Raw genomic sequence first — 19467 nt, 5'->3', positions numbered from 1 at the left:
TTTCTTGAATCCATTTGCCAAAAACAAAAAAATCCTAAACCAACGTCTAAATCTAACCACATCCATCTTGTTTAAGTGAGAGGATATTACCCGTTAAAGCATAAAAGATGCTTGAGAAGCAGCCTGTAACAACTTTTAAAATAGGACTCTTTCAACCCTGAAGTAACAGAAACCACAATCATTTTGTCCTATGTTAATAGACAGTATTTAGACGACACAAAATTAAATTGGGAACTAAACTTTAAGATACTTTCACTAAACAAAATTAAACAGCTAATAAAGTTTACATATGATTACAAACCAAGAGATTAATCTATGTTTATCACATCTGACTTGGACTTGACAAGATCATTTCATAAACGTGTAAGATCAACCACTAGTTAAGCCGAACAACTCCATACTGAGAGAGTACAATCACTTGCTCCCATTAAATAAAAAAGTACAAACCACTAAGATAAGAACAATTAATTGTTCAAATTTTTATTTTGATGCACAGTATGAGAAATGAACTTTTAAATCAACTGAATTTCATGGAAAATGAAACAGTAAATAAATTAGACCCATGTTATAATAGAAGGTCAGTTAAATGTCCAAACTTAAGGATATAAGAGCCACAGATAAACTTCGATTCCACAGTCTTCTTTAAAAGGTCGAAGTCTTTCAAACACAACTCTGCTATGAACTAACTCGTCCAGAGCTCAACAGCACATGGGAATGTTTAACAGGGGTGATGATCAGGAACACGTTTCCTGCAAGTATTACAAAACAAACACTTAAGAAAACGCAATGATAAAATTAAAAAGCATGATTGTAACCAAAGGTTTATATAAAATACAAACACAGCTGAAATCCTAAATTTTATCAAAACCATCATAACCAATTCTTTATAACAAGGATGTTTCTACCTCATTACTAACATCCCTCAATTATTACTATATTAGTAAAAAAACAGTACAGAATCTGTGGATGTGAAGACCTGTAGGTATTTAATAATTTTCAACTTCTCATCCAAACACCCTATTTAACAAATACATATTCTCCAGAAAAAGATTAATTCAGGTTTTCAGCTAATGTGTTAGGGCACTTTACTAGATCAGTCATAGACAAAGACAGTTTACTCTTAATCAGAAGTTATAAAATGACAAGGCTTTGGGGCCTCTAGATGAGAATCTCTGTATCACTCTTCTAAATGAATGAAAATGAATGCCAGTAGATAGGCTAATGACAGGGTCAGGTAACTCACCTAAGTATGAAAACACTGCTCTTCACATACATCTTAGATGTTAAACTTTTATTCTTTGGTGAGGAGGCATGGCAGGGTACTAGAGAATTTTTTTTTACTTTACACCTAAATAAGCACTGCTTCTAGAGTCAAGTATAACAATCATTTTAGAGGGGCGCCTGAGTGGCTCAGTGGGTTAAGCTGCTGCCTTCGGCTCAGGTCATGATCTCAGGGTCCTGGGATTGAGCCCCGCATCGGGCTCTCTGCTCAGCGGGAAGCCTGCTTCCTCCTCTCTCTCTCTCTCTGCCTGCCTCTCTGCCTGCTTGTGATCTCTGTCTGTCAAATAAATAAATAAAAAATCTTTAAAAAACAAAAAAACAATCATTTTAGAGAAGCAAAAAAAGTGTAAAAACAAATTCAGAGTACAGCATACTGGAACCATATAAAGAAAAAGATCTTCCAACCCTGGAAGCTTATGGGAATATAATTAAGGATGCTAAAAGATACCAATACAGAAAAAGTTCTCCAGCAACTGTCAGAGGGCAACTAATCTGGAAAATGAGTCCCCTGGAGGTTAAGTATGAAAGAGTCCAAAAGAATCCTTTGGGAAGGTTGAGTTAAACACAATTACCCATGTTTCTTTATTGAAAATTACTGAGTACAGCTACTAAATTTAATTGACACTTAAACAGGGGCGCCCGGGTGGCTCAGTCAGTTAAGCGGCTGCCTTCAGCTCAGGTCACGATCCTGGGGTCCTGAGGTGGAGCCCTGCATTGGGCTCCCTGCTCAGTGGGGAGCCTGCTTCTCCCTTTCCTTCTGCCTGCAGCTCCCCGATTGTGTGCTTTCTCTGTCAAATAAATAAGTCTTTAAAAAAAAAAAAAGACACTTAAACCATTAAAACAGTGGTCTCAGATCAAATGAGGTATTTTAGTGCATATTTCAAATGTGGTTGAGGGTGCCAAGTCATGGAAAGATTTCTGAGGGTGGGTGTGGATATGTGACCTTGCCACCAAGCCAGAAAACTTAATGGACCTCAGTTTCCTTTTGCTATCATTCTGCTTAAAGGCAGCAGAAAACAGAACCAGACTCAACCATCTTTGCTTGCCCAGCTTCCAAGAAACTTTCAACTCCTCCTTCCTTCACCAGTGCTCCATTCCAAAATAGGACTATTCCCCATTACCCTACCCTACCAGTACCCAAGGTGGAGAATCTTCAGATTTTTTAGCCCAGTCCTCCTTCCACTACACCACAGTAGATTTAAATACCACTCCCCTTTTCTCTCCACATCCAAATCACTATTTTCTCCTCTTTCCTTCTAATAAAGGGACAACTACCATTCACAGAAGCCAGCCACTGATGTGGGTGCTACTGGGTTCTGCACAAAGAGATTCCTCGTGACAGAGTCCATTTAAGGTGCATCTCCTGATAGTGCTCCTCCTTCCCTTCTGTTCCCAGGGATAAGCTCTCCGTGCTCCCATTCCTTCTCACAGCTACTCAGCGGGCTGCTCCCTCTTCTGCATCCATCATCCCGCTACGAGATCACTCCCACATACAGCACTAACTGTTCACAGTAGAGACCCATGTCCTCTAGCTCCCATCCCACTTCTCTGCTTCTGTTCACAAGAGACTCCTCAAGAAAGCAGTCTATATACACATCCTGTTTCTTCTTTTCCTGGCTTCATTGTGCCTACTTCGGATTTTTGACCCCTCCACTCCACAAAACTGCTTATCAAAAATACCCATGGCTCTGTCACTAAATCCAATCTTTTAAGGTCAATTTTCAGTTTTTATCTTACTTGACCAATATATTTGTACTGCTATGGCAGTTGATCACACCCCATCCCTAAACACTTTCTTCATTTGGCTTCTGAGACACACATTCTCTGGTTTTCCTCCTACCGCAGGGGCACCCATGCTCCCAACCTTTAAAATTTTGTATTATGGAAAATTTCAAATGTACAAAAAAGCAAAGATTAGATATCCCCAGATATCCATCACCCAGTTAATAATTACCCTTTATCTGCACTTCATGTTCCTTTTTAGTGTCCTCTGCCACTTGCTCTGAATCTTTCCAAACTTATTACTGGAATTCAAGTGTCTAGTGCCTAAAACCCCTTCCTTCCTTTAGCTACATTCCCTCTTTTGGGAACACTGTCAGTCTCATGGCTTTAAATACCACATGTAGGCTGACAATTTCTGAACTTAAAATTCCAGCTCAAGCTTCTCTACTTCAAGCTTTGATTACCCAACTGCTTTCTCAATGGAAAGCTCAAATGTCCAAGACTGACACCCCCAACCTCCTTTCCAAAGTCTTCTGCATCTAAAAGAAACTTTCTTATTCCAACAAAAACCTTAGATTATCCTCCATTCCCTTTCCTTTCACACCTTATACCCAAACCACAATCAAATTTTGCTGGCTTGGGACACCTGGGTGGCTCAGTGGGTTGAAGCCTCTGCCTTCGGCTCAGGTCATGATCTCAGGGTCCTGGGATCGAGCCCTGTGTCAGGCTCTCTGTTCAGCAGGGAGCCTGCTTCCCTCTCTCTCTCTCTGCCTACTTGTGATCTCTCTCTGTCAAATAAATAAAATCTTAAAAAAAAAAAAAAAAAATCTGCTGGCTCTACCTTCAAAATCTTTTATCAACTCCTTCTCACCACCCTTACCTCCATCTCCTGGTGTAAGCCACCATCGTCTCCCATCTCCCTGAACCACCACAACAGGCAAAATTGAACGTTTTAATAAGTACTAGTAAGAACAATTAAAATTATTAACTGAATCTTCAAAAGTTAAGATTTTCTGGCTACTTTTTGTGTGAATGAATTTCTGAAAGAACCTAACAACTTAGAAAAACTGACGAGGGGCCCCTGGGTAGCACAGTCAAGATAAGTATGTGACTCTTGGTTTTGGCTCATGATCTCAGGGTTGTGTGACTGAGTCCCACATAGGGTTCTAAGCTCAGCGAGGACTCTGCCAGAGTTTCTTTCTCCCTCTCCCTTTGCACCTTCCTACACTCGTGCTCTCTAAATATATAAAACTTTAAAAAAACAAAACAACAAAAACTGCTGAAATGGGAACATGTTAGGAACTCAGCACATTATGAGCTTAAGATAATCTATATGAAAAATGAACAGGACAGAAAACGACTGGAGCGGACTCAGCCTGGGGAAAAGACATTTGTTCTTAGCACTACAGCCCTTGCCCCCATGCAGTCTGGTTCTTGACCTTTTCAAGCCTGGCTCTTCATGTGACCTTTCAATCCTGAGAGTTCCTCCATGTCACACACACGTCTTTCCCTTTATGCTTTCCTGACTTAAATCTAAGAGTTGTGACTATGTATTTTAAATAATGTGCATAATACTTTTAGCTGGGCAGAAATGCCTTTTACTATCAATTACAATTACCAAATACATGCAATCACCTATTTTTTGCTTCCTAAAAAATGTCTGTTACAGTGCTACGATACCTTGGTGCTGCTTTGATAATGTTGTCCACACGAAGAATCACCTCTGCTGCTTCAGCTGCGCTCAAAAGAACTTGTCGCTTCACCTGGAAACTTTCTGTTATACCCAGTACTGCCATATCTCCAATGGTACCTTCCTTCATATCTGGAAAAAGAAAAGTATTTATTAAATAAACAATAGTTTTAACATAAATTATCAAGATCTCTAATGACTTACAAGTAAAATTAATACTTTTATGAAAAGTGGGATTACAAGATTCAACTACTCAATTTATTTAGTACGTTCTCATCAGCTTAACATTCAAGAAAAGCCTTTTAGAAAATTAAAAGGTCAACTACTGATCATCTTACTAATGGAGGATAACTAGCTCAGGTAATGGAAAATTTACACAGAACACTCAATGACCTTTTCCAATGACCTTTTTCACATACACAGATGTACATGTGCGTGCCTGTGTGTACATATAAATATATATATAAAATTATTACAGAAAATGTGCTCGTCACTAATTACCACGGATTTTTAACAACCGGAAGATAATTTAAAAGTCACCTACTTCTCCTCTTGTGAGAAGAGTACTTTACCTTCTGAAAGATCATTAATTATTCATTATATCTCTCTTCTCCAGTGGCAGGATTATCTATCCTCTATGACTATTCCTGTGTCTTGGACAGTACACTGGGAAATTTTTCAATTTGAATTAAATTTACCCTTTTGGCCACTGTTATCTATGTAAAGACTACACTCCAGAATGCCTCATAATATGTTTCCTGTGAGAACAGGATTTAATATAAGAATTTAATAAAATTTATACTGACTTCAGGATATTAGCACTACTTACAAATTTAAGTCCTATCGTCACCACATAATAAATTACAAGTCTTCTAACTAGTTTTATACCCCTTATGGAAGAACAGTTCTGACAATGTTGAGAACATGAAGTTAAACATTCTCCTAGGAAATACAATAGTGACAGAGGCAACCACCACAGAAATCTTCTCTATGATTATCCTAAGAATTCATCTTAAAAATAAAAAAATAAAAAAAATTAAAAAAGATTTTGGTAAAGAGTTACTCTTTATGTCTACAGTCGCTTTCTTACCCAGTCCAGCAGTCGTGTTGCCTTCACTATGGGCAGCTCGGAGCTGTGCCACCAGGTCTGCACTGTCATAGCCTGCATTATCAGCTATGATAGTTGGCAACTGTTAAGTGAAAAAGACAAATGGTAACTATTCTACAATAAGAAAGTTGATTTAGTCCAAACTAGCACAGCTTTTTAAAATTATACATTTAGGAACAATGTAAAATTGTTCCTTTTAATTACTGCTCATAAAGATAAGCTCCAGAATCAAATTTAAGTGGTATGAACCAGTTCTTTTTCTTAAAGCCAAAAATTAGCAAACATGTCCAAGAGAGAAAAATGTATTCATTTAAAGAACCATCAATACTCACAAATGTGTAAGTTCAGATGTCTTTATTAACTTACCATTCTCAGTGCTTTAGCGTAAGACTCCATCGCAACAGCTTCTTTGCCTGGTGTTCTACTGGCAAGCTGTGTCACAGCATGAGCCATCAGCATCTCAGAACAGCCTGCAGATGAAAATGAAATTCCAAGGACTATGATGTTTAGTTATCTCCAACACACTGACTTACTGATTTCCCTTAGACATGTCAAACATTTTAAAATTAATGCAAATGCATTACATACAAATTTTCTAAAAATCATTAAAGCCAAAACCATTACTATACTTGAATAAAACATGTTTAATATTTTTAAAACACTTACCTCCTCCATAAACTGTTCTAGAATCCTTCACAGTTTGGGCAAGAACACAAAGAGCATCATGCAAAGATCTTTCTGCCTCATCTAAAATTTGCTGAGTGGCACCACGAAGAACAATGGTACAAGCTTCACCTAAAGTTAAAAGAAAAATATTCTTAGGTCACAGTGATTACAAAAAATAAGAGTTTGCCTTCTATTATTTATGTAGATACTGGTTATGATTATTATTCGGTTTTAAAAGCTAACATGTCCTCTCTGCTGTTACACATTCTTTTTGATAATTATCCATGTTCACAAACAATCATGTTGAATACACACTGTTCACAAAGGCAAGGTTAATATGAGTTTGACCTCGACTGAAATCAACATGCACCATATGCTTCTCAGGAATTAAGAGACATCATACTCTAGTAAATATAGTAACTATTTCTTTTAATGTCAACAGAGCCTCTCAAAGCCTTAGGAACTTTATCAGGATCTATATAATCACTCACCAAGGGCTACCCCAGAAAAGTGGATGAGTTTATCCTCTCCAATCATGACTTCCTCAATAAGCTTGCAACTTCCAAGCTTCACTAGTTCTGGGTGGTCAAAGGTAGAGGCAATTTCACCACCTATGAACATAAACACATATAAATTAAATGCAAAATATGTTTAAAATTTGTCTTCTAAAGAGAACTAATGAACAGACTTTAAGTTGACTGCTTACCATATGCCAAGCACTCTTGAAGCACTTCATATAAACTGACTAATCTTTATAACAACCCTCGTAAGAGATGCTCTATTATCTGATACAGAAGTAAAAGAACTGAGGCAAAGAGATATTAGAGTTTCTTATTCAAGGTTACACAACTCAAACAAATATATGGTGAAGCTGGGATTCAAATCCAAGTAGTCTATCTTTAAATTTAAAGGCACACACTGTATAATACTATTTCCCAAAGGTTAAATTGGGACTTAAACATTTACTTTTAAGTCTGAATTTAAATTCAGATTCTCTTTTCATGTAGTACAAGACCAGTACCCCTATGATCCAACTTCCCAAAACATAAAGCATTTGACTAGTTCTATCATGTCAACAGATACAGTCATTAGAAACTGCTGAGAGGAACACCTGATACCTGCTAATCATAACTGAAATCTCACAATGCCCCTATAAGGCCCAGGAAAAGGCGAAGTGTAACTGAGAATATCCCAGAGCAAAACTAATGAGGTATCAAAAAAGTGAATTATTTTGGGGCGCCTGGGTGGCTCAGTCAGTTAAGCATCCAACTCTTGGTTCTGGCTCAGGTCATGGTGAGATCCAGTGGTCCACCAGGCTCACACTCAGCATGGAGTCTGCTTGTCTCTCTCCCTCCCCTTCTGCTCTCTCCTCCCATGCACTCTCTCAAATAAATAAAATCTTTTAAAACAAAAAGCAAATTTTTTATTTTTAGGTTTTATTTCTATTCCTATTTTCTCTGCATCTCCCACAGTGTAAGCTGAAAGATTCAGCTATTTCCTTCCCTGGTTCTTAACTGCCAAAGGTCGGTTTCCACTTTAAAATCCTTTTCTCTAGTTCTTTACTCTTTTTTAAGAAAGTAGATTCCCTCTACCATCAACAACCAACCCCTTTTCCTACTCTTTATTGGTAAGTTTGATTAGTTGGTACTATGTATCTATTTTCTAAAAAATTTATTAAAACTCTGGTCTTTCCAACTCCACTGATTTATACTCATCTATTTAGCTGACTTTTTGACTTCTGACTGGCCTAAACCTGAGACTGCTGTGTGTTCTAGATTGAGACACAATAGATATTTAGGACACCATACCTCCAAATGAGACTGATTTGGCTTATGAGAATTTTCACTTATCCTAAATTCACTCACTTATGTAGAATTCGCTGACAATGTATTTCTACAGACATTTATAAGCTAATTTCATACACCTTGACAACACATACACTAAGGATGGGAGGCACCCTGGGGTCAACTTTGCAGTGGGTTGTGCTTGGTACAGTGAATTTTCTTCTGAATATACATGGCAATTCATGTACCAACTTCTTATGATATCAACTTATCCCATGAACGTGCTATCATTCACATTTATGTCATTATCTTTAATTTTGTTGCCTTAAAGGAGGAATTACACCATAAATTTTATCACCTTAAGCATCAAGTATGTAATGGCTCTTAAAGGACTTTAATTAAAGCAAGTAAACCCACTTCAAAGTAACTGATGAAAGAAAAATATCTCTTTTTAGGTCAGAAGACACGCTTCTCAAAATATTCAAGGTGGATTTAGAAGTTATTCTGAGATGAAACCAATTCTACTCTTTACAGTAATTAGTAATACTTTTTATTTCTAATACTTATGGCATTTGAAAACTGAATTCAACATTCCTAATAGCTTTACATCTCAAGTTCTCAAGTCAACTTTCCAACCCATTCATTCATTATCAAGGGCCTGAAAATTAAATAAAGGCTGCAAAACTTAGTCTTTCAAGGGCTACTTAGCAGTTACTTTAAAAACTATTACTATAAAAAGTAAACAATTTGCACACTATGTCATTTTGGCGTAAACATTTCTTACTTATAAATACATTTCTATTCCACATAACTGGGATTAGGAAACTCATACCTCTATTGAAGAAAATTACAGGATACTATCTTTTCATTATTCACTGCTGGATTGTTTCGCACTATTTCAACATTACTTCCACAATTTTTATTTTTAATTTTTTCAAAAGATTTTATTTATTTATTTGACAGACAGAAATCACAGTAGGCAGAGAGGCAGGCAGAGAGAGAGGAGGAAGCAGGCTCCCCGCCGAGCAGAGAGCCCGATGCGGGGCTCAATCCTAGGACCCTGGGATCATGACCTGAGCCAAAGGCAGAGGCTTTACCCACTGAGCCATCCAGGCGCCCCTACTTCCACAATTTTTAAAAAGGATTTGATGGGTGGCGGGGCGGCAGGGGGGTGTGTGTGGCACGAACACACGAGTAGCAGCAACAGAGGAGGGAGAAGCAGGCTCCTCACTGAGCAGGGAGCCAGATGGGATGTGGGGCTGAATCCTAGGACCCCAGGATCATGACCTGAGCGTAAGGCAAATGCTTAACTCATTGAGCCTCCCAGGCACCACATTACTTCCACAAATTTAAAAAAAATCAACAAAAACAATATTTAAAAGCACTTGACCCATTCTCTGACACATAGTTAAGTGTTCAATAAAGTTATTATTACAACTTACTACCACAAAGGGCACAAGGCATTCAACTACTCAACACCAGGAATAAACGAATAAACTAGATAAAACTTGAGAGTCCTTTTTGAAGCTTTAGTTTCTTTAGACAAGGAGTGGAACATTGGTCCTGTGGGTTTGTGAGAAAAGATCTGGTATCTTTAAAACAATGTAACAAAGGTAACTATAACCTATGGCAAATACGACAGATAATTTGGTATCTAAGGATGTCAAAAAACTGTAAATCAGAATTCAGAATATTTTTATTCAAAGTCCCTTAAAGTATCTCTTTGTACTCTCAAAAGTTACATATACTAACCATCAATAAATCAGAGTGTTTAGCGTTAGAAATCAATGCCTTATTTCCCATACCTGTGACAAGAGCTAGTCGTTCCACACCTGCAAAATCTGCATGTTCAATCGCCATGACACCAGCAGCACCAAAGAGCTGCTCAGGATAATTATAAATTAACTGCCTACAAATAAAATAAAAATGTTCGCAATTATTATTTCACAAGTCTAAAATTCATCAGACTAAAAAACATGGAACCATTTTTACCTTACCAAATAAAGAAATACAAATTAGAAATATCGTATACAATAATAGATATATTACACAACTTAGTGCCTCCATGCTAGCACTGCAAGTTGTTTTTTTAATATTGCTACTGATACAGTAAACTAGACCATAATTCTGAAAACCAATGTAGCAGAAATGCATCAAAAATCATATAAATGTTCCCAAGCTTTAATTCCACTCCTGAGGCTCTACAGCAAGAATATTCAGATATTAAAAATCTTTAGTGAAAGTATGTATAAAAATTTTACAGAGAATGGCAAAACCTGCCAATGACTTCAATGTTCACTAGGAGTGTGCCTGTGTACACACAGTTTACCAATTATAAAAACTGTAATTTTAAGTAAAAATTTATACTGTTAGGTTAAAAAAAGGGCAAGTTACAAAAGTTAATAACGTGTTCACAGCTAAGTGAAAAACGGAAACTTGAACACCATACATACATACATACACAAGTCAACTTAATTAAAGAATGAATTTCAGGAAGGTTAGACATCAGATTCTGCTCCTTCTTTATACTTTCCTATTTTCCAAAATGCGATCTTATTATTTTTTTTTTTTTTTAAGGTTTTACTTTTATTTATTTATTTGACAGAGAGAGAGATCACAAGTATGCAGAGAGGCAGGCGGGGAGGTGGGGCCAGGAAGCAGGCTCCCCGCTGAGAAGAGAGGTCAATGTAGGGGCTTGAATCCCAGGACCGAGATCATGACCTGTGCCGAAGGCAGAAGCTTAACCCACTGAGCCACCCAGGCGCCCCAGATCTTATTTTTTAGTAAGAGTAAAAATGACATGTTTAAAAGTATGGGATGTAAAAAAAAAAAAGGCCAAAAATTTTTTTTAAATTAGTGTAAGGGACCTCTGGGTGGCTCAGTCAGTTAAGCCTCCAGCTCTTGATTTCAGCTCAGGTCATGATCTCAGGGTCGTGGGATCCAGCCCATTGGCTCCATGCTGGACATGCAGCCTGCTTAGGATTACTCTCTCTCCATCTCCCCGCAAATATTTGACTTTTCACCAAATATTAACTGTCAAAGTTAACCACTGCCATTTCATTGCTAGAATTAGGCTGTTCCTCTTGGTATTTTCACCATTTAAAAAAAATCTGAGAGATCTAAGCAGAGGGAAAATTAGACACAAAGTCCCTGATGTGGGAATGAGCAAACAGTTCAAAGCAGTCAGGACTTCTTGCCAAAACTCCAGCCTGAGCTTCTCGGGGCAAACAAAATTCCTCTGCTGCCCACTCTAGACCCTGATATGAGGTAGCACACAGTACCACTGGATCCTAGGTACTTGACCCTGTAATATCAAGAACCCAAAGGTAGGAAATGGCCTGAGAGCCATGGAAGAAAGCTGTGAGCCCAGACTGCCTGCCACCTAGACACTGATTCCACATCATGCTGCTTTAGGCCACTGGACTAGATAGAGTCATGACTATTACAGAGCTTTTTCTAGTTTTACTGAAAAAAATTTTCCACTGCCTTGCCTTCGGAAAAACAATCCATAAACACCTTTGATACTAACAATTAGGAAAGAAAACATGGGAAAAGTTACACATACTTTTTCATACAAATTAAAGCCCTAAAACTATTACTTTTCATTTCTTCATTCTTATTTAATTCCTTTGCTATTAGCTTTTTGCTATTTCAAAGTCCCACCATTAAATATGAAACTGAAGCTCTCCACCAAGTATATGTATACAACAGCCCAAAACTACAATATAACTGCTAGATCAGAAAACTCATTGTTAATATAAAAAGGTCAAGTATATTAACCTAAAACATCACCAAAATGGTGATGGAAATGCCTTGCTGTAGAATGGTGGGAAAAATACCAGTTCCTAAATAACAAGTCACTAATAAAATGAAGTATTTGCAAATACCTTTGTAGACAAAAATCATTAGATTATTACAAATAATAGCAAAAACAAAATTAGCAAAAGCACATACAGACCTGTTAATAAAGCAATTTATCCCATGCTTAAGAATTCGTTCAACTTTCTCCTTCATTTTCTCCTTTTCGGCATGTTCTATTTCAGCAACCTTTGCTGTAGAATCAACTCTTACCCTGGAACCAAATATCTAAGACAAAGGAAAGCATAAAAATAGCATCATTTTCATTACTCCTGAATCCCACAACATAAATACTTTTATGTAAAGACACTAAAATTATGTATTTGAATATATTCTAGGTTTTTTTAGTGCAACTGCTTCACAGCCTGAATTCATAAAGCAGCTAACAATTACAATTCTAAGAAATGTAGTTAACATACCTTTATTTTGTCTGTATCCATACCAGTATTTGCAATGAGAATTTTAGCATTTTCAATTCGCTTTGGTTGATTTACTCCAATTTTTTTATCCAACAGAAAGCCTACAATACAGATTATTTTAGTAAATACTTCAAAGCTATATTGATAAATCTTTATCTCTGCTTTATCAAATTATTCTTTCAAAGAATCCATTTAAGTCCAATTCACCAAGTCCCTAGAACCTATAAAGCATTCCACTAAAGCAAGTGACCATAAAAATCAATTTAGCAGGAAGAAATCTAAGGGCACAGCACAAACCTTAAGAATAAACACAGTATTCTGAAACTTTTGTTTCACATACATACACAATACGCAGGTGTGGATTGTAATTAAAGCTGGTTAAGTCCACTTTCATTAACACAACAGAAAACTGATGAAGATTCAGGAAAATGAGGTATTGCTAGAGAGTACTGAACTTTTTAAAGAACTGACACTGGTGATAAAATGAAAAACAAACAAAACCCCAAAAAACTATGTATAACGGAGTCAAATGAACCTAACCCCTGTCTTGCCCATGCTGCTTACAGGCTGGGTGCGCAACCCTGAACAAATTAACCTTAGCTATTCGTCTGTAAAACAAGAGTTAATCACAGCACTAGTTTCCAGCCTACGGGCCTGCTATCTGGAATTCTCTCTCCAGGCTTCTTTTAGATGCACACGTAACTTTTACCTTTTTAAGACATTATCATCTTGGATTTCTGCTCTAATCAGATGAACCTAATTTTCAAACACTAGGTCAACATCATGAGGAATAAATGAGATTTTAAGTAAAATTTCCCATTAGAATGCTTGCACAGAACATTCAAAATGGTAGCTATCCTTGTTCTCATTATCTTACCTTACCATTAGCCTCTATTAAAAATGCTACACAGCCCTTGCATGTAAAATCAACAGTATTTTTAGAATTGTTACTCCTCTGAAACGGAGACAAATGGGGTGCCTGGGTGGCTCAGTTGGTTAAGTGCCTGCTTTCAGCTCGTCATGATCCCAGGGTTCTGGGATGGAGCCCTGCACTGGGCTCCCTGCTCAGTAGGGAGTCTGCTTCTCCTTCTCGCTCTGTGCCTCCTCTCTCCACCCCCACCCCACCCCACCCCAGCCTGTGTTCTCTCTTCTCTCAAATAAATAAAATCTTTAAAAGAAGCGAAATAGAAATATAGCAAAACCTGGAGTACAAATCACTGGTAAAGCACAACTTGTTCCTGTTTCTCCTCTATAAAAGAAAACATTTACACATTCCACTCCATAAGCCATTTTGTAAACACGATATAAAGATGTTTTGAAAAATTCATACTCTAAGAACAAAATACACTGTTACTAAGGAAACAGCAGTTACTAAGACTTATTTACTACTTTTTAAGAACACCAACAACTGTAACCTCAATACCTACCAATAAATGATAGGACTTACACAAACTCTTCCTGAAAAAAGCCATTTAAGAAGAGCTTTTACTAAAACTACCAATTCTCTTTATTAGAGACTACACAAACTTCAAGGTATAAAGTAAAACCCAGAGATTATCAAAGAAATGCTGGGATGGTGTGAAATGAAGCAGAAAGTATAATAAATGGATTAAAAAGACAAAAATAGTTCTAATATGATCTGTATTTTTTTTAAGATTTTATTTATTTACTTGACAGAGATCACAAGCAGGCAGAGACACAAGGCGGGGGACAGGGAAAGCAGGCTCCCTACAGAGCAGAGAGCCCAATGTGGGGCTTGATCCCAGGACCCTGAGATGATGACTTGAGCTGAAGGCAGAGGCTTTAACCCACTGAGCCACCCAGGTGCCCCTGATCTGTATTTTTTTTTTTTAAGATTTTATTTATTTGAGACAAAGATCACAAGTAGGCAGAGAGGGCAGGGAGAGAGAGAGGAGGAAGCAGGCTCCCCGCCGAGCAAAGAGCCCAACGAGGGGCTCAATCTTAAGACCCTGGGATCATGACCTGAGCCGAAGGCAGAGGCTTTAACCCACTGAGCCACCAGACACACCCCCCCCCATCTGTATTCTTAAAAAGACAAATTTTCTTTGTAAAGTGTCACCAGTCCTGACTAGCTAAAACCAAGATTCACTCTATAGCCCTCAATGTCTGATCAAAGCCTGTTTTCTCATATTCAACATATATATACATATATATATATACCTTCATCTAAATAGGAATCTGCCAGACTTCCTCCTAGCTTCTTGATGACGTGAATTGCCTCCAGATTACCAGAACCTTTCAGTCTGAGAACAGCTTCTACAGCTAACTGAGTAAAATGATCTTTGTGATGAGTAAGAAGTTTTGAGGATAATGTTGTTCCCGCAATGTTCATTAAATCTTGGCGGAATTTAACTTCATCAGAACTAAAAGAGAAAAACCAAAAAGACTCATGCCTGTTTTTGAAATGCTTCTTCAAAGGTATCAATCCTATTTTTCTTTTTAAGAAAATACTTGTCAATAGATAATTTCACCCCCGTTAGGGCTCAAAGCCATTGCAAAAAAATTAAAGTTCACAGTAAACAAACAATGCAAAATTAAAGGATACTATTTTCCCCCACCAATCAGGCAAAAAAAGAAACACAAAAAGAGAAACACAAGCAAACAAAATACCAAATTCTTCAAGGACATGGATAAATAGTATTGCTATACAGATACTAGAAATGAAAATTAATAAACGAATGAAATTAATAAAGAATTAAGAATGTAATTAAGAATGAAAATAAAGATTACTTATAAATAAAAATGCCATAAAATACATATATGTGTTTAGACCCAGCAATTATACTTCTTGAAACATTCTTGAAGTTTGTCACAAATATTACTATAAATCTAAAACTTATTAAAACAGACTATAGATAGGTAAATTACACTACAGTCACATAACCAAATGCGTACCCCTATTAAACTACTGCAGAAAATACTGACACCCAAATATATGCTTATTGATCAACTAAGTTAGAATGATTATGCAATGATTCTATTTGTTTTGTTTTTTTGTGATTTTTACCTACAAAAAACTGGAAACCCAAACTATATCTGGAGTGTAATGTGGGGGTTTGTTACTGGGGCAGGATGAGGCAATAGAGTCATATTTGTGTATGCTTTTCACTCTTTTTCAGACATCCTGCCTATTTTAAGCCTATTTTAAAAATTTTTTAATTTCAATTTTAATTTAAAATTTTTAATTTTATTTTCAGCCTATTTTAATTTTATTTTATTTTATTTTATTTTCAGCCTATTTTAAAAAGAATGTTAAATGTCTAAAATGGTATTATTTGGCTATACCAACCCATGATCAACTGCAGAATTCAACAGAGCTTGTCTTGCTGCCTTTGTGGCTTCTCTCCAACCCGCAATGATGGTCTGTGGGTGAATCTTTTTTGCAATCAAAGATTCTGCTTCCTATTAATAAATAGTAGAAAACATTCTTCAATAGAAAACACAAACCAAAGTACCTGACTACTTCTGATACAAGAGTAAAAAAACAATAAAATGAGGTTAAAGTTTCTCGGACACTCTTACCCTTAGTAATTCTGCTGCTAAGACAGTAACAGAGGTAGTGCCATCACCAACTTCATCATCTTGAACTCTTGACATATCTAGAAGAAAGAAGCTAGTTAGTTAACTCTTTTATATTTGATACAAATGCATTCTAGGGACGCCTGGGTGGCTCAGTTGGTTAAACCACTGCCTCTGGCTCAGTCATGATCCCAGGGTCCTGGGATCAAGTCCCGAATCGGGCTCCTTGCTCGGCACGGAGTGTGCTTCTCTCTCCACCTCTGCCTGCCCCTCTGCCTGCTTGTGCACTCTCTCTCTCTGACAAATAGATAGATAAATAAATAAAGTCTTTTAAATGCATTCTAAATTACTTCTCCATAGCTCACCTAATTCTCCAAACATACCCACTACCAACCAGAATCTCAGTTATCTAGGTTTCCTCACCCGACAAACTCTTTGAACTTCTTACTCTGAACATGTTTTATCATTAAAAACTGCATGGAACCACAGAGGCTTATATTTTAATAATAATAATAATAATAATAATAATAATTAAAAAGGGGACATCAGTTAATTGAAAATAGTCAACAAAGCCTATTTATTTATTTATTTTAAAAGATTTTATTTATTTATTTGACAGACAGATCACAAGTAGGCAGAGAGGCAGGCAGAGAGAGAGAGGAAGAAGCAGGCTCCCTGCTGAGCAGAGAGCCCGATGCAGGGCTCAATCCCAGGACCCCGGGATCATGACCTGAGCCGAAGGCAGAGGCCTTAACCTACTGAGCCACCCAGGCGCCCCAACAAAGCCTATTTAAAAATGTGTTTTAAAAATGTTAATGAAAACTTATCATTTTCAGACTCACCAACTAAAACTTTAGCTGCTGGATTGTCTACCCCGATGTTTTTTAGAATAGTTGCACCATCATTGGTTACCATAAGAGAGGCATCTCGTCCACTGCTTAACAGAATTTTATCCTAAAAGGAACATACTTGACTCAAGTTAAGATATAAGTACATCTCAAGAATGCCTGGGTCAATATGTACTCTCATTTACTAATGTGTAAATACTCTGGATGGCAATTTGGCAGTATCCATTCAGACTTTTTTAATGCATACACTCCAAAAGCAAACCCTGGTGTCTGTCCCTGAAAACACTGTAACAGGGAGACACTAACAAGGTTGTTTCAGCATTGTAATAGCAAAAACAAATGAATAAATATAAAATATAAAAATCTACAGCAAAAGGGATTTTAAAAAGCAACCTACAGAAAAATACAAATACCTACAGTAAAAATACTTATAACAAAACACCTAATACATAATATGCACACATATCTACATAAAAACAAGTATTAGGAAGACTGACATCCAATTATAACTCTGGTTCTCACTGGGGAGGGGATTGAGGAATGGTGTGACCCAAGGGGACTTTAGCTGTAGGAGTATGGTTTTGATTTTTAGGAAGGAGAACATACCCATGTCTTATGCATACAGGCATCCCAAAAAAGTGAGCTATTAACTAGATTTCCAAAAACAGCTGTAAATCAGTATCAAAACACAAAAATTCTTTTTCTTACCATGCCCTTAGGTCCTAATGTGCTCTTTACCAAGTCTCCAACAGCGATGGCACCAATAAAAGAAGACTGGAGTAAAAGTCAGAGATTGAAAAGTAAAAATCAATTTTACAGTCTTAAAATTCCTGAAGTTCAACTGCATCTTTAAAAGAATGGGAGAACAAGGCTTACCAGACGAGCAGTCTCTGCCCTCTCTTCATCAGCCCCAGCCTTGAAGATGTTAACAGGTGCAAGGGAAAGGGACGCCTAAAAGGGAAAAACCAACAATCAGTTTGAATACCGATTATTTAACGCGTACAGATACATTCCGCCAGAAATACATGTACATATTTAAAAGAATTTTAATTTATAGCACAGCGTAATTTTTCAAAGAAATGACGTTCTCCATCGCTGGGACGTTCATTCACTAAGGGGGCGTGAGGGACTTATACAACTTGTACAGCAAGGAGGGTTTGCCTTTGGGTCTACAAGTACTCTATGAGTAAAAACTATACACCAAAAAGAATGACTGTTAAATACCGCAAGACTTAAGATGACTTTAAAGATAAGACAGGCAGGGGGTGCAGACCACTCGCGCCAACAACCGCCAGGCGGACGAAGCAACGTCGCCGAAGCAACGCGGCCGACTCGCCTCCATCTTCACCCTCCAGCTCTTCCAGCCCTGCTGCCGCAGGCTCCGCCCCGGGAGTGAGGGCGGGGCCTGTCGCGCCGACCCGCCCGGGGCACTAGAAATTTCTCCTCTCAGGTTGACCCCCGGACCTCGGGTCCTTAAACTATGGAGAGGCCGAATTGGCACAAGACGCTGGCGTGGAGGCCCACACCTCCCCGTTAGGTATGGAGGGCTTCGCCTGCGGTCCCAGCGCAGGCCACACGCCGCGGCCCGCGCCATGTGCGACGGTCTCCGGGACAAACATGAGGAGCCTGCGGCCGTGGGAGGACAGAAGGGGCAGCAGGAGGCAGGGCGCGGCGGGACGCGGCAGGGTTTAGATAGGGCCAGCGGGGCCGGGCTCACCATGGTTCCGAGGAGTTCGGCACACACGCGAATTCCTCAGCTCACGCCCGGGACCAGAGGGAAGAGAAGCCGGAAATGACGGCACACGTTCTCCTGCATGGGGCGGAGCCCCGGAGGGCGCGCAGCTCCGGCCTGGCACCGCCCTCTGGGGGGAAGGGAGGGCGTGCCGGTTTTGAGTGGAGGACCGCGGTCAGAAACGCCGCTCTTCACCCTGGGGGGCGGGGCTTTGACTCGCGCTCCGCCCCCTGCGGCATCCGCTCCGCACGGAGGATTTGACATTGGGTGGAGCCGGGGAGTAGAACTCCCCGAAGAACAAAAGGAAAGCTGCGACGTGAAGTTGCTATAACAACGGAGTTTCTGCTCGCATGTTTAATTTTTCCTAAATTTAATCTTTAAAAATTTGCCTTAAAGTACCACATATACAGTTTAAAGTGTTATATGCTAATAACGAAAAACAATTCACCAGTCTCACCACTTCTTTCCTCAGAAGCAAGCGCATTCAGCTTTTTCAGTTTGTGAGGGTTCTGGGATTACGGTTACCTTACTAAATATTTCTATTGCGATTTTAATTTTAAACGTTATTTATTGAGTTACGAGGAAGTGTTACAGTCCTTTCATTGAACTTTAAAAAGTGTCTTTTAACTGGACGTTGACTGTCTAGGACAAAGTCTTGTGAACTTTGATGGAGACATTTTATCTTTGCCCTGCTTGCTCATTTTCATGTATCACATTTCACTCGTTCTTTTCCCCTCCACTAGTAGAGAGGACTAATATACTTTTACATAATGTGTTGGTAAAGACCAAGATTGAGTCCAAATATTTCAGTTTATTAAA

At 38.3% G+C, this 19467-nt stretch overlaps 1 protein-coding gene across 1 annotated transcript; it reads right to left on the bottom strand.

The window, feature by feature from the left end:
• Positions 1–459: 459 nt before the first annotated feature.
• On the bottom strand, positions 460–18785 carry CCT2 (chaperonin containing TCP1 subunit 2). The gene is made up of 16 exons (XM_047741828.1): positions 18634–18785; positions 17793–17867; positions 17625–17690; positions 16911–17022; positions 16072–16148; positions 15839–15951; positions 14710–14912; positions 12529–12629; positions 12210–12337; positions 10057–10160; positions 6959–7078; positions 6468–6596; positions 6168–6271; positions 5784–5883; positions 4684–4825; positions 460–749 (listed from the first exon to the last, which is right to left on the bottom strand). The coding sequence occupies exons 1-16, from the start codon at positions 18634–18636 to the stop codon at positions 719–721; spliced, it is 1608 nt and encodes a 535-aa protein (XP_047597784.1). The 5' UTR covers positions 18637–18785; the 3' UTR covers positions 460–718.
• Between the last annotated feature and the right edge of the window lie 682 nt (positions 18786–19467).

This window comes from Lutra lutra, chromosome 8, assembly GCF_902655055.1.
Source record: "Lutra lutra chromosome 8, mLutLut1.2, whole genome shotgun sequence".
NCBI lineage: Eukaryota > Metazoa > Chordata > Mammalia > Carnivora > Mustelidae > Lutra > Lutra lutra.
This window is presented reverse-complemented; position numbering and strand designations above follow the sequence as displayed.

Excerpts from the sequence above, each read along its gene's own strand:
- CCT2 (XM_047741828.1), bottom strand. Across the intron at positions 17,691-17,792 it reads GGGCAGAGACTGCTCGTCTG|TCTTCTTTTATTGGTGCCAT; the intron begins GTAAGCCTTGTT and ends CTTTTACTCCAG. Across the intron at positions 12,630-14,709 it reads AGATTCCTATTTAGATGAAG|GCTTTCTGTTGGATAAAAAA; the intron begins GTATATATATAT and ends TCTGTATTGTAG.